Consider the following 22,965-nt stretch of genomic DNA (forward strand, 5'->3'; position numbering starts at 1 on the left):
CCGCTCTTTACTGACTGTGTTATGTAACAGTGAGCTACTCAGTCCACACAAAGAACTAAGACCAATAGTGTAGGAATGACAATTGTTCTTTTAAGTTAATTAGAAATTAGCTATTAGAAATAATATTTATTTCCAGGGCTACGAATATAAATTATCATGAAGCAGAAATGCGTTTTAAAGTTGCAATTCCTGATAGCTATGTGACAAAGAAATATTTAAGAACTTTAGTAAAATGTCCAGGTCGGTCTCTGTTAGACGTAGGCTAAGCGTATGAAACACAATGTTTTGAAGATCCTTAGCAATCCAACGGATCAGTATAAAATCTTTGTGACATTTTTAAGAGTCTGTAAACAAGTGACTTACAGAAAAAACATTAATCCAGATAAAATTCAACTTGTACACGAGCTAAATGAAGACGATCAAGACCTTCGTAAAGACCTTCCAGAATTTCGTAAAGAAATGGAAGCTCTGAAGTCTGCTCATCCATAATTGTGTTCCGTCATGAATGCACTTTTTATTAATAGGGTTTTAAAGAAACACAACTGTAGGTACTGAGGCACAGAAAATCTCCATCATTGTCGTCAATACTGCACCCAATATGAAGAAAAATTGAATGTGTGGCCTGGAATTTTTGATAAACACTTTTTAGGACCATTTTTTAAACGAGAATCTTAATGAAGAACTGTATTTACAAATGGTATAAGAATAAACCTTCCCTTAAAACTTCCGTTATTAAGGAAAATTAACATGAATCTGATGAAGACATCGTTTACTTCCATCATTATGGTGTCCTAGCACATTTTCACCCTGTTCTACATTTCCCGGCAACTCAAAAACGTATTCAGTGTTTTGGTAGGCGTGGTTAAATAGAATAGCTTGGACATTTTTCGATAGGGTCACATTAAATCCGTAATTTACAAAACACCACTAGAAAACATTGAAGATTAAAGAAACAGGATTTTTGACACCTACTACCAAATACCACTTCAGATTTTTGAAAGCATGAGAGAGGATCTCACCCCGCGCTTAACTCACTGCCAAATAGTAGGAGGACTTCAGTTTAAAGATAATATGATTTGACTTGGCATTTTTTTTAAATATTGTTTTGATAAAACACACACACATTATATACGGTTGGAGGAATAAAATACAGAAGTTGTGTCAAAGGTATAGTTTAATCAATAAGCGTACAAACAAATCACAGAGGCTGCATAATGTTGATGTATACATGATCATGTTTGTAATCATGTGTTGGAGTTGGGCTCACTACTCACAACAGCACGTGTACAAACATTTGGATTGCTATAACTCAATAGTTGTGGTTATTCATAGATCACCATAAACAACACAAGAAACATAGGTAACGTACACATGTAAAGCGTGAAGCCCCCCATACGTAATAAAATTATTTTCAATTGATATATTATTTAAATTAGATCCTTCAATACTAGTTTAAAAAAATAAATACACTTTTTATTGGTATTATGAGTAAAACATTTTGCATATATGCGATGGAAGAAACTATTAATTAAATTCACTAATTTTAACACCTTAATTTAAATCACTGTATGATGCCAAGATCAGTTATAAAACTTTAGTGTAATCAATACATCGCCAAAATTAGTGGAACACCAAGGATAATTGATTATCGTCATAGACGACGAACAATTGCACATTTTTATTGTATTTTTAATATTTATACTCATATCCACCATACGCATGTCATGCTGTGTATTTTTTTCGTTCAACACTACTAATTCACTAAAAGCAGTGTTCCTTATTGCTTCATTTGAAATTAATTACACAATAGTGCTTACATCTGGAAAAATATGCAATTTTTAAAGCATTAATATGCTATAGCTCTTAAGCGAGTGAGTAAATAAAAGTTTATAAATTATAAAATCATCTTATACTACAATCAACATTAAAAGAAAACATTGAGTTTTCCTTAAGGAATTTTAAGATTTACAAGATACTGGGAAATTGTATCAATAATTTAAAATTGTAAATTCCAATTGGTATTCATCACAAAAAAGCAGGTGGCGTTGCTGTTCAATAATTGCCAATTTAAAGAGAAAATTATGTTATAATGATAGAAACGTTTTGTTATTTTGGCAATTTATATAAATGGTTTTAGATACAATTTCTGACATTTGCAAGCAATAATTTCAAATTAACAAATAAGTGAAATTGTATATATATGACAGTTTTTCAATTTTTGTCTGTAGTAATAGTTCCAGTATTCATGAGATACCAGTTAAAATCCTTTAGGAAACCTATCTAGACTTATTCATTTTGTTTGTTATTATTTAAAAAATGTGTTGTAAAATATACGTTAAAGTATCTTTTGTATTACTTATATTGTATCTAATTTTACATTAATGTTCATATATTTAAAATATATTATATATATATATATATATATATATATATATATATATATATATATTTAAATATATATACAATTTGTGATGTAAATATATGAGATTACAGCTAGCATTAGTAAAAAAGAGCTTCACGTTACAAGTATTATATTGGCGAACCCATTGTAAAAAAAACATTTATCCTGTGAAATAATTTACCTTTGACAATTATGTTAGTTACAATTTGTAATCAATCTGTATAGGAACCATAGAACAACACTAAAACTAAATTACACTTATGTTGTTTAGTATTTACAACAAATTACAAGATAAATACGCACATTATATTAAGTTATAATTGTTATATTAATTTATCATATTAACAATACACTCAAGTAGTGGTACAGTCATAAAATGTACATATAAAAATATCAAATTTTAAATGTGGTTGGGTGCACTGTCACGCCAACAACAAGAGCGAATATTAGAACAGGAAAATATTATTCAGAAAATACTAATATTCCATACGAAAATAGATGTGTACGGAGAAGTAATGAGATGCAAAGAGGTGTTGCTTGAGAAGTGGGTAGTGACATTTACATTTCACCTGTAGGAGTTATCCGTAACAATCTCTGTTAACTTATGTAGCGTACCAAGTCCTGAATTCCACTCTAAGATGTCATCGGATAAAATTTATATTACTCTAGAACTACGAGAAACTATGTAAATAAAATGTATTACGAATATTTCTTGAAAAAGTTTACAATTATTCTTTAAAACAGTCTTTCTTTATTAAACTCCGAATTGTTAATACTAGTAATTAACACATTATACAATTTGTTTATTAAATTACATTATGAATTTTACCAATTATACTTTTTTAAATAATGCCACTGTAAATAAAAATAACATTTTGAAATTATTTAACCGAAAAAACTAGAATTTAATTTTAATCACAGGAATCCAAACTGTTTATTTTTGACGTCATTATACGAATTATTTGATTCTATTACAAAGAAAACTATACTATTGCATTATCCTGAATTATTTTTTTAATTCCTTAATTTAAGCTAGATAGAGCAGATTGTGATATTTTTAGCGAAAGAACTACTTAATGATACTGAACTTAAAAGGAACACGATATCGCTATTATCTTTTATTGACCCTTGTCTCACAGCACTAAACATTTATGCCCCTCAAGGTATAAAAGCGGCTGTATAGTAATTCTGGTAAGATAGGCGATTCCAGCTCGATAGGCGATTGAAGAAAACGATACAAGATAACGACCATTCGTTTTTTGAAATGATAAACAAATAATGAAATAATACTTACTTGTCATATAACACATTTTGCCACATTTTAAGTAAGATCATATAGTTGCATCTTCAAATCTCAATGGTAATGAAAGTAGAACTTTAAATAGTTATACAATGGTATGTAGTTAAATATAATTTTTATGCTACTTTCGGAATATATGGAATAAGAAAAAACTTTTAAAATGTATTACAGTTTTTATCTCTGAGACTAAAAAAATAATTGTATTAATGCTGGCTTTATAAAACAAATACTATAGAACCGCCCTAATATGTAACCACCTACTACGCCCACATTTACTTTATAGTCACAGTTCAAAGGAATCATATTTGAGCACCAATAATGTGACCCAATTCGGTAGTGGTTTATATTAAGAGATTTAAAAAGGTTTTAAATATCACATCCAGTTTGTAACCTATGAACGGTTTGGTGGGTGATCAGAGTCTACGAAAATACATCGTTGTTGACTAAACTAAACGATTTTGCCAAACCGATAAGTAAACTCGACGCCCACTTTGGTACTGCAGCATACAGAGAGATGTTCGTGATGTGCCACAAATCGATACATTTCATCGTTCTCTCTCATTCGTGTTGATATGTTTCATCGTTCTCGATAACTCTCGATACTCTTAACTCGTAGATCCAATCACAGATTTTGTGTGTGTTTAAGTATTTTGTCCTTTCGTACGTACAAGTTTGTCTATACATATTTTCAATCGTCCGTTGATGGCTGAGCGTTAGAGAAGACCATCCCTCGAGGGACTGGAAAAATTTCATCTATGTAGGCCCTTCTGTCCGCACGATGCCTCAAAAACGAATTAATCTATAAACTTGGAATTTTGCAAGCAGCTTCATTTTTATAAATGCAACATCGATTTTAAGGAGGCTGCATTTCAATCCACAGCGGTACTTACTAAAATTACTTATACATTGGTTTTATGTCTCACCGTGATAGTAACGAGAAAATCAAAGACTAAATCAACTTGTAAACAAAATGGATCAAATCATAATAAATTTTAACGTATTTTATAACTACCAGAAGAACATGTGTTATAAACTTAGTTTTGCACACAACCTCAGTCAAGCTTGTTATGCAACACGTGTTGTGGCATACCCATACTTGTAAAATTATAGTAAAGTAAACAAAGAGCTGAACTTACTGATACTGATCATGATGTTATGTCTTTATACGTATTTATTATAAATACGCCAAGTAAATCTAGCATCAAGTTATGTCCATGCTACTCTTTACTCTTACTTATATTTGAAAGTTTATGTTACTCTTCCAAACAAACTCTTTTTTCAATACTTCTATAAGGAAAGAAGCGCGTATCATGTCTATGATAACGTAGTACTTGGGGTGGAATAACATTTGAATGTGAGTCAGTTGAACTTCAAAATTCTGTTGTAAATGTGTTTGAGCAAGAATTTAAATATTTATCGTTAGGAACGGACTTTAAGTATGTTCTCGAAAAACCAAACAATACAGGTGTCTTACTTTTCAAATTAAATAAAACCGGATCATAAATATTACAAGCATTATAAATCTTCAAGGTTTTGAATAATTTTTGTCAATTTGTATTTTTAAAACCAATCAAAACAACAAATAATTTCAACAATTCATTTCTTACTACAAAATTAAATCGTTTAAATAGACTTTTCTAAAACTAGTTATATGGTATCTGTCACAAGAGATATTTATGCAGCATACGTCAAGGTTGACACTAAGCAAAGCAAACATAACACAGACAGTAGTTACCTATCTTCTCTTGGCACTCGCTCATCATGTGTTTGTCAACACCACCATAAACAGAAAGTGTGAAAGTATCTCTACTTAGATCTAGCTTATTTGAAAAGTTATATATGTTGCGATGAAAAATTCCTTTCATTATAAAATTGAATATAATAATATTAGTAAACCATGTTTTATGAATTTTATTTTTATTGACAGAAAGACTGACCTCATCTCCAAAGCCAGAAGCTTTATATACTGAGGGCGATTAGAGGCTATGTGTTCGAGAGTTTAGTATAAAAAATTGGATATTTATTGTATTGACAATCTACAATCGTAATCCTGGTAAACAATTTTAGGAAGTAAGGAACGGGTCAAGAAACTTATATTATTTAAACCAGGAATTTATCCGTCTTACTATGTGATATGTAATTGTTTTACAATTTTCTACCCATTGCATTCATACCTTGTCACATAAAATAGTGTTTATCTAGAGAATGGTGTTTAGAAGATGTATCTCAGAGTCGCGATGAGGACCTCACGGACCGTTATAAGACAGTGACCAATGTGTGGGGCGATTGAGTGAGCACTGGCCGGTCCCCGTTCTGCAGCAGGATGGTGAAACTTTCCCGCCGGTGGGTGGTGGTTGGCAGAGCGGTCTTGGTGGTGGCTTCCTCTATCCCGGACACAGTGGCACACTTCGAGGGCAGCAGCTGCAGCAACTCCTGGCGTATGTTGGAGTTCAGCCAGCCGTACACCACGGGGTTGGACACAGCGGAGGTCATGGCGGTCACGTGACATACGGCCAAGGTCACGTACAGGTCCTGTGAGGACACACGGCTGAAGGACTCCTCTGAGTAGAGGACGTCGGCCGTCAGAGAGAAGATACCTAGAGGCAGCCAGCTCAGGGCGAACAAGATCGCAACACCTGTACAGATTACACACTATTGTACAGATTACATTCTACTGAACAGAGTATAATTTAAAGTTTCTTTCCTACTTTTCATAAATTAAAGAAGAGTGTTATTCAATTTCAGCCGAATTTACAAGATTTAAACTGTTAAGTTTCAATGTGTCAAAACTGTATAGAATATACCTTCTATAGAATTTACATGGTACCACAAAAGCCTTGATGCGGTATCGGTACTGTAACTGCTGTGTTCGCACAAAAGGTACTGGTCGGTCTTTTGTGTGGGAAATAGAATTTATTTAATTAATTATAGTGTTTGTGTAGTGTTTGTATAAGCTTCTACAAGAATCCGAAACATTCCAATGTTTGCGACATAATAATATATATCACGTCTAAGATGTAATTGCACGCTTTATACTATTTCAATGACTATCACCTTATCTTATTTTCACAAAAATATTAGAACGCAATGTTGAAAATGTCTTACCTATTAACTAATTTGAGGCAGCATAAATGTATCATCCTTACTTTATTTAGTTAAGCAAATATTAAGGGTATCAAGGTTCTAGATTTCTCATTTGTCATTAAATAAGTATTTTGTTACAATAGACTTTATCAGCGTAGAAACAGTACAAGTCATAGAATTAAAAACTCGAAATTAAATAAAATTATCATTAAAATAATTATAAAATTTGATAAATACTATTCTAATGTTGTTTTAGATTGTTAGGGTAGAATATCAGTTTATATAGCTCATAAGAATAGTGAAACTTTGTTTTATGTGTACAACATACAAAACTATGATTTAATAAAAATAATAATAATTTTTTAAATTAATATTTCTTTTACAAAGAGTAAAAAAGTGTAAAAATATAATACTCTGAACATTTTTCATATTAATGTTATAATTAATAAATTGTTATAGAGTGATTGGAAGCAAAGGACTAAAATACAAAAATTCCATGAAGTAAGGAATGTATAACATCAAGCATAATAAGGGGTATACACTGTTCTGTTTTATAAAATTATTGAGGAAATAAATCATCTTGGAGGAATTATACACTACATAATTCTACAAAAAAGAAAAACATTTTACATCATGATTTCGTCAAATCGACTGGGAAAAGTATAGAAAATTTTGAAACTGTGTAAAAACCAAATTATAAAATTAATAAAACAATACAATATATTCAGAAATGATAATATCTTTAAATAACACTGAATAGTTTGTAAAAGCTGTGAGTTCATGCACAATGAAAAAAGTAGTTTAAATCCCCTAAAAAAAAGGTTTTCCTAAAAAATATATCACCATTTAAATACATGTATAATGCTAAACAAAGTAAAGTTCTATATGTACAATAATTTTCTCTATAACCACGTCATATTACAATCCCATCAAAGTTGTCATCAGCTGTCATTAATAAGTTGTCTTATGAAAATCCTTATATTAAATAATTTATATGACGTCAAACACAAAGGAAAATGGAGTACAATGATCACTCTGTATTTCTGTTAGTCCTTAAGACGTTAAATGACGGAAGTATAACTAAAATGAAGTTAAACTACGTCAGGTTATGAAGATTAGGTATTTCAGGACGTTTTGTCAAATTGCTGGTATACTCGAGGGGAGTTTTCTAGAGCACAACCCGTTCATTATAAACTACTGACACATAAGTTACATCTTTTATATCAGTTCGTTATCTTAGTTTACATAAAAAATACAATGTGGAACTTTGCTGACTGGAAAGTGGATCTATGTAAGGTGCTATAAGGATGAAAAACAATGATACACAGGCGGCACGTGATGGCAATAACACGTGACTCTCCCATCCTTACCATCCTTGCAAACCGTCTACAAGACTGGAATATATTACATGGCTTACAAAAGTTGCCACGAACTGTCCTTGCCACAGCTTGTTTTGTTCCTTTTCTGAACACCTTGAAGAGGATTTTGCTCTATTAGTTTATGTGAACCAAGATTATAACAAATATAAAGAATTCGTTTCTGATCCTAGTTGAGGACTACAGAATAAACGGAACAACATTTTATTTTACCAAACAATAAAATGTTTTAAAAAACAACTCGGTGTCATTGAATGTACAGTTTTAGAAACAGAGTGTTGCAGGCACTAATGATGGTGCTTTCCCGTCGCTAATGTGAAAACAATGAACACGGAGACTGTCTTTCATCGTGCACTTCTCCGCTTCCCTACCTTGGATTGAATTCGTTCCACATATTATATACACGAAACCCTGTTTTATATATATATATATATATATATATATATATATATATATATATATATATATATATATATATATATAAAGTTACAAAAAGTGAATAAAATATTTGGGTGGCTGCATTATCGCAATAACTGAATTAGAAAAAAGCATACATGAATTTTTTCCTCGATACAAAAAAATTTTAATTCCATGTGCGCTGTAATATTTTTAGTTTCATGACAGATTTCCATTAAAAATTTGCCTTTTTTCGTTTTCATAGTTATTCCAAAACCTGTAAGAATACATATGAACTGAACGTAGCTTGACCTAATCTTTTTAGACACGAAAAGCTGCACATGTCTGTGTTTTTATATATTTTACAGCTCAGATTTTTAGTAATTTTTTAATAATTGTAAATTGATTGAAAAAAGGAAAATTTAAAAGAATGTTTTTAGAAACATTTTATATTTCTTAAAAACGCACGCATTAAACACTTGAGGGTTCTTCTAGCTAAAATCGTTCCCAAGAAAAGCTATTGAATTCCATACATATATAACTAAAGGAATTTTGGTTTCTAGAGAAAAACTAAAGATTTTCTCAGAAATCCAAAAAACGTCCCAAAATGAAGAATTCAAGCGGTATTTTCGAAATTACAAACGAATTTATAGAAAAGTTATCCATGCTGCAAAGGCATATGATGTTTCCAAATCAATTATATCTTCCAAAAATATTTCTAAAACTGCATGGGACATCATCAACAATAAAAACAAATCAAGTAACAAACAAATCAAATTAAAAAGTGGTGATAGACTTGTGGAGGACGCGGTGGAGGTTGCAAATAGGTTTAACAGATTCTTCGGATCTGTGGCTTGTGAGCAAGGCCCTTGCCCATCACCCCCACAAGGAATCACAAGACGTAGGCAGTGTCCAGTAGCCTCCCTGGCACTGGCACCTGTCGTTGAGGAAGAGCTTGAAAAAATAATTCAGCAGCTCCCAGCCAAAAAAACAAATGATTTAAATTCAATGTCAACGTGGCTCATAAAAAAATGTTCAAAGCATATTGTGAGACCATTAACCCAATTAGTAAATTTCTCTTTTGAACAAGGAGTTTTTCCCTCACTCCTCAAAACCGCTAAAGTAACCCCTATTTTCAAGAAAGACGATCCCCAATCCCCACAAAATTACCGCCTGTCTCAATTTTGCCAGTTATGAGCAAAATATTCGAAAAGCTTTTCTTGACACGAATGTTTCAATTTTTGAATAAACACAACCAGCTATCGGAAGACCAGTTTGGCTTCAGGAAGGGCAAGTCGACAATAGACGCAATTGTAAATCTTGTCGACATGGTTCTAGAGGGACTAGAACGTCGGGATCACACATTGAGTGTGTTCCTGGACTTATCGAAAGCATTCGACTGTGTTGACCATGTTACAATGCTTGACAAACTTGAATCTCATGGCATCCGAGGCGTGCCTCTCCAGTGGTTCAGATCATTTCTAAGCCATAGAACTCAAATTGTCCAGATCTCAAATAAATTATCTGAACCAATTCACCTGAGTTATGGTGTCCCACAGGGCTCAATTCTCAGTCCAATTCTCTTCCTGATCTATGTCAATGATGTAGGTTCATCACTTCTGCACGGAAGACTAGTGCAGTATGCTGATGACACGACTCTCTGATTCACTAGCAAATCAAAATTGACTTTGGAACAGCATAGTTTTGTTGAAATTAACAACTGTGTCCAAAATTTTAACAGCCTCAATCTTAAAACAAATTCTGCAAAATCCAATTTTATAAATTTTGCTTTACGACCAGTAGATAGTCATGATGAGCCAGCTGTTATGTTGGCTGACACTATGCTGGAAGAAGTATATTGTTCGAAATTCCTGGGAATATACCTAGATCGAGGGTTGACTTGGAACGATCACATCGACCACGTTTGCTCCAAATTGGCCTCAGGCATTTATGTTTTGAGGTCTCTAGCCAAATACTGCCCGACTCAAGTTCTGATGATGGCGTATTATGGCTTGATTTACCCCCACCTCACTTACGGGCTGGTGTTGTGGGAAGCTTGTGCAAACAATCAATTCCTGAGAGTGTTCAAGCTGCAAAAACAAGCGATCCGCATTATCGCTAAGTTGAAATTTAGAGAGACGTGCAAGGAAGCCTTCAAAAATTTGCAACTGTTGACGCTGCCCAGTCTCTACATCTTGGAAACAACTCTGTTTTGTATGTCTAAATGTGCCATGACGAATGGCCGAGACATACATATGTATGACACTAGAGGCAGAGATAACTACCGAACTGGTAGACACAGACCGGTGGTTTATGAACGCTTGCCTTCACAGACAGGTGTTCAATTCGTCAATAAATTACCAGATTCAATTAAAAACACTTCAACACTCAAAGTGTTAAAAACTCGTTTGAAACGCTTTTTAGTGTCAAAAACATTTTATAATGTTGACGAGTTTTTTGCTTATGATTTGGAGACCACCAATTAAAAAGACTGACAAAATTCGTTGCTGGAAGAGGGAATAATTGGTGAATGAATGGATGTGGGTACGTTTGCAAAATTGCATGTTTGAATGAGATTTCTTGTGGTGTGTTTGACAAAAATTTTAGCCAGTAAAAAGTAAAAATATGACATTTGCCATACGTTGTATAATGTTCCGGCAATAAAAAACTGATTTGATTTTATATATATATATATATATATATATATATATATATATATATATATATATATATATCGATTTTGATGACTGACGAAACGTTAGAAATCAATTCATATAATACTCAATATTAACATATTTTTAAGAAGGTTATTTTTAAAAGTGAAAAATAACAATTTCTGCCAAACGCGAATGTGCATAGTAAAACCATTTACTCACACTGCACAGTTAAACAGACGCCTATGGTAATGATAAATAGACGTTACGGTTGGTTATGTTTTATAACAATGTCAGACTATCTAAAGTAAACATTAACGCGTTCAGTGTCACGTGAAGATGTGTGGTCAGAGTATTTACACTTAGTGAACAGAGCATTATACCCTGGGGCTGAGAGTGTTACACGTCCGTTTTCCAAGTAGAACATCCTACTAAATCTAAAGCTTTACGGTTATTTATTCGCTCTCTTCCATTAAAACAGTTAACGAATTAAAGAATCCTTTACACCCAAGGACTTAGATGTAATCTGCAGATCCAGAGAGAGTTGTTAAAAACATCTATTCCACATTTTGTATTTAATATATAAAATTTTGAAATTATATTTCGGATCCCTATCTCTCTGATTATTTCATTCTACTGCAACTTTTTCAAAACAATACATAGAGATGCTACAACCATAATTGGTTATTCTTAGTCTTAGTCATATATTATATAGATATAATAAGGGCGTACATTCTTCTTTAGAGAAGAATGGATTTTATCTGTACCTACAATATTACAATTACTGTTAGTATAGAAAAACTTAAAAATCTAGAAATTTTAAACAGCTATATGGTGATTTTTATCCATCCTCTTCTTCATAGGAAAATCCTAGAACAGAACATAAAATGCAGACAAATTTACAAATCAAGCTTCACGCAATATATGTTAGTACTTTTTCCAAGTGTTTTTTAAGTCAAACATTATAGTTATTAGTACCATTTCCGAAAAAAATACGTTTAAAGCACACCTGAGAGGAGAAGCGTAGTTCTTCGGTTCCTCTTTATTTCCCGCAGGGCTCTCCGCCTATCCTTCTGTGTGCGTGCGTGTGCGTGCAGGTAGGATGCAATCCGCGCGTGCACCACGCACACTACGAGGGCTGGGATGACGGCCTGTACGAGCAGCACAGCTGCAGCGTACGATATCTTTAGTTGCTGAGAGGGCCATCGCTCCAGACACGTCTCGTACAGCACCACCCGGTGGAACATCAGAGGCTCCACCACCTACAACATGGAACACTCGTAATATCCGGTGCAGGGAGGAGGTTTTTCCATGGTAACATATAACTGTCTTCGTCTATCCTAAAATTAAATCATAATTGGTAAACATTTGTTGAAAAATATAATACCCTAAAAAATATTGAAGCTACTTTGACTCTAACAAAATAATTTACAACAAATACGCATATAACTCAAACATAAACATTCAAAAGCTTTTTTAATTGTTCTAAACATTCTGGTTAGAAAAGTATTTATTTTTAATTTACTTAAAGGGTCTTAAGTTTTTAAATTTTGAATCATTTTAAACCTGTTTGGTCATATGAAGAGGAAATTAACCCCATAACTGAAACATTAACCGGACCCTCTGTTGTCAATTGTCAAAAAGAAAAGGATTCTTGCTAGATTCATTCACACTTAAATAAAATACTGCCTATTTTAAGAAATACAGGATTATTTAACTGTCTTCTAGTAAGAGCCTGTGGCAATGATAATAAAACGCAATTTTAATACAGAATAGTATTATTCAATGAAATTCAATGATTTTATACATTAGTAATGTGCTTTCCTTTACAGCTGAACAGGTAGTACTGTTCATATAAACGAAGTAGCATAACCTTACATTACAGTAAGAGACTCACCTGATAAAAGGCAACAGGGAGGGTGGCTAGTGCTGACACCAACCAAACCATCACTATGGATGTGATTACCCGTCGTCTACTGTTGGTACCTTCTTGTCCACGCACTATCGTCAAGTACCTACAACAGTGAACTTCGTTATACATATATCTTAATTATCTGATAGTTAATAACACAGAACACTCGTAATACCAGATCCGGTCAGGACCAAATCTAGGGATTTTTTAGGGTTATAAGGTAACGCTTATAGACTGATTTGTGACTAGGAAATTATACCCAGGAGTTTTCTAAAATACGACAACATACCATTAAGCTAACTCAGTCTGTCTTAAAAACTTACAGGGTAATTTTTACAAGTTAAAAACTATAAACTAAAAACTTTAAGTTACTTTTAAATCTCTGAAGTTCACTTTTATCCATAAAACTTTATAAAAATGGTTATTATTATGAAATACTACTAGTATATGACTAAACTCTGGAGGCTGGAAGCTATATCAATTAACATTGAAAAATATATAGTGATTTCAAAAGACTTTATAATAATTTTTTTTAATTATTCCTAATCCCAAAAAAGTATTAATTTAAAATAAACCCAAAAAATAGTATCCCAATACCTAAAAAACCAAAAAACAACATTATTTCCCAATTAAAAAAAGAAATATTTCACCATTACTTAAAAAAAAATCCTTACATTATTCTGGCTATATTAAAATAGCTTCAGCTTCACTTACCTGTCCAAGGCTATGACGGTAATGGTGCCAACGGAGACCATGATGTTGGTGCCCTGAATGACCGGCACCAGCTTGCACAATGCGAGTCCAAGAGTCCACTGGCGGCTCAAGATGGAGACCAAGGTGAAAGGCATGCAGATGAGGCACAAAGTCATATCCGAGACAGTCAAATTCACGATGTAGAGATTCCTCGGTGTGTGCATCTGCGGTCGACGCGCCACCACGAAACTGACAATCAGGTTGGCTGACAGTCCGGATACCATCAGGAACCCGTAGATGCAGATCAGGATCACCTGTCCCATAAATTAGAGTTTCTTTTAGCAGTAATAGAGTTACTGAGGATGAAGATCAGGGATCTTCACGCCAAAATGGCATTAACGGCTTCGATGTGTGATCGCTGAGCGATTCTGTCGTTGAAAGCAGTCTGCTTGCCGAACTGTCAATGGTGGTGGTTCACCGCAAGTCACCTTTAAGCCGTAGACCTCAGGTTAAGTGTTAGACAGGACGTCTTAGCCGTAATAAGACGTTCTTTTTTACCTTTACCATGAAAGCTATAGATGCAAATCACTGTTATCTAAATTTTCCAAGAAAGTAAGCCGATGTAGAAATTGCATTAGAAATAGCTAATCATTTTTCATTACATTTTATAATACATTGGTTTTTAAATCCAATATAATATAAAATTTAACAAGTGGGAAACCGATGGTTTTTATCCTATAAAATAAAATTTTAATTAATAATTCAAAACTTAGCCTTGTTCAGATTATTAAAACAATTTAAATAAAAGTAGTTAGTTCACCTTTGATCTCCATGTTACTGACATAACAGACTGCAATATGTTTCACAAAGGAAAATTTAGGAGTGTGTGATGTTTTTATTTTTGCAGAGTACTCTTTCAAACGGAATCTGTAAATCACTCTGAATGTGCGAATAGATAAAAGCTCTTTTGATATTAAAACTCATGTCCCGAGTGAACTTCCCTCGATGATTCCATTCAAGAAAATCAAGGAAAAATCTGTTACATTTTAAAATAAATATAAATAACTTAAATATTAATTTTATACGGAATTGTCTTTTAGTTAAACAAAGTTCCACGTTTAATCTAATTTAGCGGTACACCAAAGGATGATATAGTTTATGTAATAGGCCTAACCAAATGGAATCGTAAATATAAAACACTAAAAATAAACGTAGTGGATTAAGAAATATGTAACTTACAGTTTATCAAAAGCTTAAACACAATTAAAAAATGAAATATAGTAAAAAAATTACTTTAAATAGTGTTAATTAATCTAATGATAATCCCTTAATTTGCTTTGTGCTTTAGACATTAAATGTGAATTTAATGTATGAATGCTAGTAATTCGCATTTATGAACCCCGGGAAAGAACACGAAACGAGATCATCGAAACTTATTATAAATTTAGAAATACTCATGTGGATTATATTAATCATGATTACATTGAATACTTAAGTTTACTTTATAGGATTATTTAAAACTTTTAGTATTCAAGATAAGAATTTCCATAGGTAGCAACACTAAGCACGCAATGCTTCTACGTAATAATATCATTTGAGATTGTCAAGCTATTTAAAAATTATATTACACTGATCAACCCAATTATTAGTGCTAGCTTATAATTATGGACTTACATTTAATTAATAAAATCACATGTTAAGTTTAATCACATGATTTTCCATTTCTAACCTTTTATGGGAAAATCCTTCATGCTTACAAAACGTGCAGGGATGTTTTTCATGTTACCAAGATAGCATCTCACAAAAGTGAAGATAGCTTTGTCCTTTGGTGGGAAGGCTGAATAAATGTTTTGAAGATCCTTACTCCTTTACTTCTTCACCTTGAGCTCCACTTAAATCTTGAAACTGTCAAGATTGCTTCAAGATTTAGGTGGGCTCAAGAGGAAGACGTAAAGGATTTTTCATGCTAGACTAACAAGATACAAATTTTGTTCTCCACGTCTTTTTACTCCACTTATGGACGACGTACTTTCATATGCCGAACGAAAATAACAGATATAAAACTGATTTACATCGCCACAAGAAGGAAACTGACCTCCGTAAGTCCGTCAACATTGCGGTCACGACTCTTGTGTTCTTGCAGGATCTGGAACGCCTCGTGGATGCTGAAGTTAAATGTGCCTGAGGCGTTCAGTTCCATCATCAGACATGATTCGAACATGGGACAGCTCATGTACAGAGGGCGTCATCAGATTGTACGGCCACGTAGGAGTTTCACCGTCACTCTGGAGTCGAGAAGGTTTAGTGCGTTCAGAATATACTTTACCAACTTGAGGCATTCAATTCCTGCAACAGAAACTGTACATTGTACATAACGCTTCTTCATTCATAGTTTAACTTAAAATACAACATGAACGCCACTTTAAGCAATATAATATGTCGTTACGTACTATTCTGTATTGAGAAACTATTAAATATTTTACAAAATTATATTTACATTATCCCATTATATTACAACAGTCTTAAGTTAATGGTCGGCGAGTCCAAATCTATTGTTACCTTTATTCTGTAGTTCGGTTATAATAATTAGTGTTGTGTTTTGATTTTATTAAATGCACGTTTCGGACTCATTGGAGTTGACAAGCACTATGGAGGTTGCCATTACCACCATGGAGGTATTTTGTGTGCCAGAACGCTGTGGTATGATTTTTTTATTTTAATATAAGTTTTACTTATGTGTTTGGGTTAGTTATTCACCTGAGGAAGAGATCAGATTGCAGATGTCGAAACGTAGTGTTACGGAATATCCAGAAGAAAATCCTGTTTTCTTCATTTACATTATGTTATTAAGTCAATAGCTGTGCCCACGGCCATGGTCGGTGAGGATGTGGCGAGTCATGGCTTTCTGCAAACATAGACTAGGCACTGCTTACTTACCTTCCCCGCTCGCTGGTGAATCTAAACAGACCGATTTTTTACGCATGAATGTGCAACTTTAGCCTGCTGCGGCATAGATACGTACCTCCTACTCTACGAACGTTATTTTAGTAATAAAATTGAATATAAAAGTGCTGCATATTGATAATGATTTATTTATAGCACCTTACCTTTAGAAATAAATGTTTTTAGAGATATTCGACTACCATTGTTAAGCATTAATTATAATGGCCATGTTTATGTCTGTGTCGGAGGACCTAAAGAAGGAAGGAACCACAAAGGACGACATCTTGAGCTTATGAAAGAACGCGTCATAGACGTGGTGGTAAGTTATTATTACTCGAACAGCTCCATATTGTAAATTGTTTACATGCGCAAGTGGCTTAATCCATAACCATCCCCATCCACTCTTTTCACTCCGACTACTACCCCTTATCTGATTGTTTTTTTTTTTTTTTTTTTTTTTTTTTTTTTTTTTTGTGGCGATGTAAAATCATAAACATATTAAATATTAAGTACCCACTAGGGACCAAAGGTATAACGGTTCTGCGTCAAAAGTGAAATAACGAGGAGACTCGACCAAATCCTTTCATCTTGTACCCATTTGGCACAAAACAAGATTATTTAAAACCGCAGAGTTCTCAACAGTTTTGTTCTCAAGAGTCAGCAACTTATATTAATAACTATAAAGATTCCTTCTCCGAGATTGCTGTTTAAATTTTTTAGGGTGAAACAAGATAAAGTTTAAGCTGTTCGGGCTTTGTGGAGTCGGTTTGTCTGTGTGGTTGGAAGTAAATTAACGGGATATACATTCTGGTTACCATCCCTATCCATGTATTTCACTCCTTGACGACACCAATGTAGCTTTAAAAACGCTGCAGACTGCTACCCCTTTCTCGTTTGTTGGTGGCAATGTAAAATCTTAAAATATATTAAATATTAAGTACCCACTACGACTCATTGCAAAAGACGAATTAACAATCGCTCGAGTTGCTCACGCCTGAAGAAATAACGGACTGGATATACATTAAAAAAAATGAATATAAAATATAATACAAAATAATACACTATTATATACCACATACACACGTTGAATCTGGAATGAATATATTAAAAGGAAAAAACCGTGTAATTTTAATATGTACCTGTTTTAAAGAATTGAATATTATTAATTTTAAAAACATTTACATATTAGCAACAAGGGTAAATAAGCAGTGTCACCGCAGATTATAATGGGGTAGTGATAATGAATAATGATGGGATAGGAGTGGAGGCTGTTCACATGTCAAACTGCCCGCCCGTAGTTCGTAGACAACACTGCTTCGGCCTCCTCAATAGACAATGATAATATCCACTGGTTAAACTTTCCTTTTAAAGATAATTGTAGAAATTTCATTGAAAAAACTAAAATTAGGAAACTGTTTACTTATATTAATAAAAAGCACGTGAGCTAGATAGTACGAGTTGGTGTTTGAATAAGATTTAGTTAATTGCAGTGTTAGAATTCCTGTTGATCTAGAATAACGTGTGTTATGGGTGTGTTGAGTTCTTTCAAATAAATCATCAAATTTTTATACATGTGTATTAAAAGAAATTTTATAAAAAGTTGTCTTATTGCTACCCAAACAATGTTAGATATTACATCATTACAGTACAAATGAACATATTATATCTTAAACTAATTTAATATATCACCAAAGAGTTCCCCATTCTTGTTAATTTTGCAAGAACTTTTATTTAAAGTCAATATGAACATTTTAGTTAGGTATTGTACCTGAAACTTAATTTTTTTTAACGTAATGTTCTTGTTTACTGGAGTTTTAATGTTTTATACTTTTCTGACATTATTTTTATGCCTAACTACATAAGTTCTTTCAGATTTACGTTTTATTTTATTTTATTAGTAACTTTCATAACGAATAAGAATATGCAGGAAGAATTTATTTTAAAGGAAACAGGATTTTTCCGGACATTTGCCATCGTTCAGTGAAACAATAAATCAGTAACACTACGTTTCGAGATCTGCAATCTGATCTCTTCTTCACGTAAAAAACTAACCTAATACATAATATTACAAACTAGGTTACAATAAACAAATCTTACCAAAGCGTTGTGGCACGCCTAAGTCAGGAATCACCAAATAATTAATACTAATACTCTATTCCCGGGAGAAGTTCCAACTCACCAGGAATACCAATCTATTAATTTAAAATAACAAGTAATTTATTGGTATGATTTTATATACTTCGTAAACTGCTTGGATATGAAATAACTATACATTTGTCTTTTCTATTCCATTCCAACTATATTGTATCGTAATAAAACCGGTATTAGAACTGTTTATAAAACCATACTTTCAAATTTAAAATCATTTCGATTGTTCTATTTGCGAATCATCTTGTATATTATTTTCTAATTTATTTATAACCATTTCTAAGTTTTGAAATTAAATCATAAATATCCTTTAGTAACAAAGAGTTCTCTTAAGAATCTATCTAAAACAACCACCCACCTACAACTTTATAAGTACGATATAAAATGCATACCACACGACACCGACTGATAGTAAGTACTGACTGACACACACACGATACCATATGCGCGCACCATATGTGATCTGTCAGGTTTCATGATGGCAGACTAACGAGAGCAGTGCCTAATTTATTGTATATGTACTCATCGTTATCATCAAAATTATAAATTACTCGTAGATTTCAAAGGCTAAATATACTAATAAACTAAATCTAATTTTGGGCTTAGTGAAACATCTATACTAGTACATAAAAATATCTGCGTGAGTCTTCGTAAGTGTCTGTGTGTGTGTGTGTGTGTGTGTGTGTGTGTGTGTGTGTGTGTGTGTGTGTCGCGTAAAAACTACTCGACCGATTGGAATTTTACTTTGACATTCTTAGAATTCATGGTTAACGTATTAGTAAATTCCTATCTCTTAAAACATGCGAGAAACATTCCAGTTACTTCAAGGTACTTATAAAAATTGCTTCACTCTCCTACTTGAAAGCCCCAAAATACTATCTTTTAAACTTTTTACTCAGTTTTAATATTTTTCAGTGATTATCAACTGATAAGAGATTAGAATATAATTTAAAAGTCCCATTGTCTCTGTTTTCAGTAGCAAATTGCAAATGATACTGCGGGTAACTACTCTTATATTATAATAGTGTAACGGTAACATTACATTTTCAGGAAATAAGAGAAAGGAAAAATACTTAGTTATATTAGTTATCTACCAATATCCAATATTAAATTATTCTGCATCATCTGATAAAACCATATTTAATTAAATTTCATTACTATTCCTTCTTTAAAATTTTGGGGTTTCAGTTAACATGTTCCAGGAAAAGCTAACGCCTGCAGGAGCCGGGAAAATTTACATTGCTTAATTACACAACCTGGGTTTTGTTGGAATCTACAGAGGAAATCTTTTTCGTATGGAAGAAATTTATCGTCAACCGAGCTAGTTAGTTTTGGTGGAAATCGAAATGGAAGAGTATCAAAAGTGTTGAAAATACGGAACGATACTTATTTTTCAGATCATATTTTTGTACTTTCTGTACGCAGGTCACCCATTCAGAACACGATGTAACTGTTACGGTTTGGCGAAATTCCTGTAAATATTGAATAATGTGTCTATGTTCGTTTTAAGCGAGTTATCAAGATCGGGGAAACTAATTTCAAGGTCAAGGACATTTGCCCGAGCGCCTGCATTATGTATACAAAAGAGAACCTGAAAAATCAGTAAAACTCACAAACTGAACGATCGGTTGAAATACCCAACGGAAATGTGACAGCGCGGGGTTCCACCAAAGGAAAATATAAACATTCCTAGAGATGAAACAAATATAAAAATTATAGAGTCCCATCACGAATACTTGATAGAGCTAAAATTATAAGAAGATAAAATGCAAAATAAGGTAAAATCGAATATAAAAAATCCACACGGGCTGTATCTTTTCTTAGTTTCACGCACTTAACCAGCTCTTAGATACGTAAATTAATATTAATTCAGAGTCCAAATAACTAACCAAATACAAACCCTTAACGTTAAATTTTTAATTTCCTTATCTAATTGTCTGAACAAAAGAAAATACAACTGCTTTAAATCGTGCTTTTTCTAAATCAAAGGTCTTTTATGGGCGAATAAAATAAACTACATCCATTGAATGGACGACTTTTATGGGATATTCACTATTCAGCAATTGAAAGAGATGAAAGGGTTTTATGGAAACATTGTTTTGTCTTATTCAACACTTAGTTTTGAACAAGAATAATTTAAGAACAAGCTGCAAATCGGCACGTTATTTGTCATTTTATAAAGTGCTACGTGATTTGATTTTGCGATTTTTAGGCTTACTTTTTGTAGGTACAGAATATAAATAGTAATAAACAATCTAAACCACTATGGGACCTTGCAGGCTTCCTAATATATAATTTTTAAATAGCAAAAGGAATTATCCAATATCTAATGTTAGTAGCAATGGGTTATAATGGTTAGTAGCTTATCATAATCCATCCTGACCTATTGCTGGAATTTGATTGCGGTGGATGACCGAATTTTGCATGTTTTCAGAAAGAAAATTGGGTTTAGCAAGAGAACCTGTGAAGATAAGAAGATTACATTTTTGTGGGTTGTCAGAACACTAATAACTAAATATTGATGTATTTTGAACCCATTTGGCATATTAGATCATTATTGAAAAAAAACACTTTTTTGCAATATGACACTTTTTACCAACCAAAAGCAAACATGTTTAACATAGTGGTAATTTAAAATTTAATCATGAAAATTTAAGCATTTTAGAGCAGAGTATTTTTTTAAATTTTTTAATTTAAAATTGTTATTATTCTTATTTGTTTATTTCACGAAAAACTATAAAAGGCTTAAGCTACAATTTTTTCTTAATTATGTATTTACACACAAACGAAATATAAAAGTTATGGTAGGTCATAAATTAAAGATTACTTTCTCCAATGTCAAATTCCCTTACAGCGAAAAACATTTTTTATACTTTTATGCTCTCATTATATTGAAAACACTTATGATTTTTTCTATAAAACAAATACTAAAAATACATTCACTTAGTTGTCTTTCATTGTATTGTAAATTAACCTAAAATGTATTTATTTCTATATGTGCAATTGATGAAAGAAAAATTATTTACAAATAGTTTTTTCGATCGACGATTTTGCAATCATTCTGAACAGGCATAAAGTTAGGACGCATCTACCAGAATACACATATTGTTGGTTTCGTATTATATAAAATAATTACTCCAGAAACTAATAAACAATTACTGTTTATTTCACAAATTTTAACTTAGAGAATGATGTCAAGCAATGAATGAACATCGTTAAATGACGTACAGATATTTCTATTCTACGTAGCATAAATTCTTAGTGCCAAAATAGATGATAAAGTTTGACATTTCCATTGATTGCAGGGTTTTTAGAAACAACCATAGGATTTGACTTCTAAATATCCTCGGAAGAGATGTTTTATTATTATTGTCACAACAGAAAGTTATATAAAGCGTTTAAAGTTTACGACGTGGAATAACGAAGAAGAGCAAGTGCTCTAGGTTGGGTACCTAATGTTAAATCTGATAATGACGACGAAAACGACACTCCTTGTTTTGCATTCCTCGTTAGCTCGTGAAGTAGACGCAAACAGAACGTGACATACCGTACTGGCGCCAAAGATGAATCCATACAAGAAAATATCTTCAAATTAATTCCTGGCACGTTTGGCAGCTCTTCCTGTACACAATACACAGCCTAATATTTCGACCTAAATCAACTCTTTGTATTCAAGTCTGTTTTTGCAATATACTGTTACTATTGGATAAGACGTAGTAACTGATTCACTAGCGTATACTATGAAACATTTTCGAAAGAGCTATAAATAAATTTTTTTTAGTTGAGGGTGTGTAAATGAAGCAACAATAAAATTTAAAAATTTCTAGTATTCTAATTTTGCGAATCCATTTTTTGTGTATTTAAAATTAATCTGCCAGAAAATTTAAAAATTTTCTTGTTAACAACCAAACAAGAACATAAAAATGTTTTTTATGGTGTTTTTTTAGTGTTTCGTAAAATTAATAGAGAAATACTTTTTACCTCCTTTGAAGGGCTGATGTGGCTGGGTAATGAAAGATTTGAATATGTGAAACATTATTTCTTTCAGGTCACATCTT

General features: G+C 32.6%; 1 protein-coding gene across 1 annotated transcript in view; it reads right to left on the bottom strand.

Moving 5' to 3' along the window:
- Positions 1 to 1,156: 1,156 nt before the first annotated feature.
- The window catches only part of LOC124356796 (neuropeptide F receptor-like), a 46,798-nt gene continuing 24,989 nt past the window's right edge, over positions 1,157 to 22,965 (bottom strand). Inside the window, exons 2-6 of the mRNA XM_046808004.1 lie at positions 15,912 to 16,162; positions 13,838 to 14,130; positions 13,109 to 13,226; positions 12,221 to 12,473; positions 1,157 to 6,337 (exon numbers count right to left, since the gene is read on the bottom strand). Coding sequence (XP_046663960.1) covers positions 5,958 to 6,337; positions 12,221 to 12,473; positions 13,109 to 13,226; positions 13,838 to 14,130; positions 15,912 to 16,049 — 1,182 coding nt within the window. The 5' untranslated portion in view covers positions 16,050 to 16,162 and the 3' untranslated portion in view covers positions 1,157 to 5,957. The remainder of the gene's footprint in view (positions 6,338 to 12,220; positions 12,474 to 13,108; positions 13,227 to 13,837; positions 14,131 to 15,911; positions 16,163 to 22,965) is intronic.

This window comes from Homalodisca vitripennis, chromosome 3 (genome assembly GCF_021130785.1).
Source record: "Homalodisca vitripennis isolate AUS2020 chromosome 3, UT_GWSS_2.1, whole genome shotgun sequence".
NCBI classification, from domain to species: Eukaryota; Metazoa; Arthropoda; class Insecta; order Hemiptera; family Cicadellidae; genus Homalodisca; species Homalodisca vitripennis.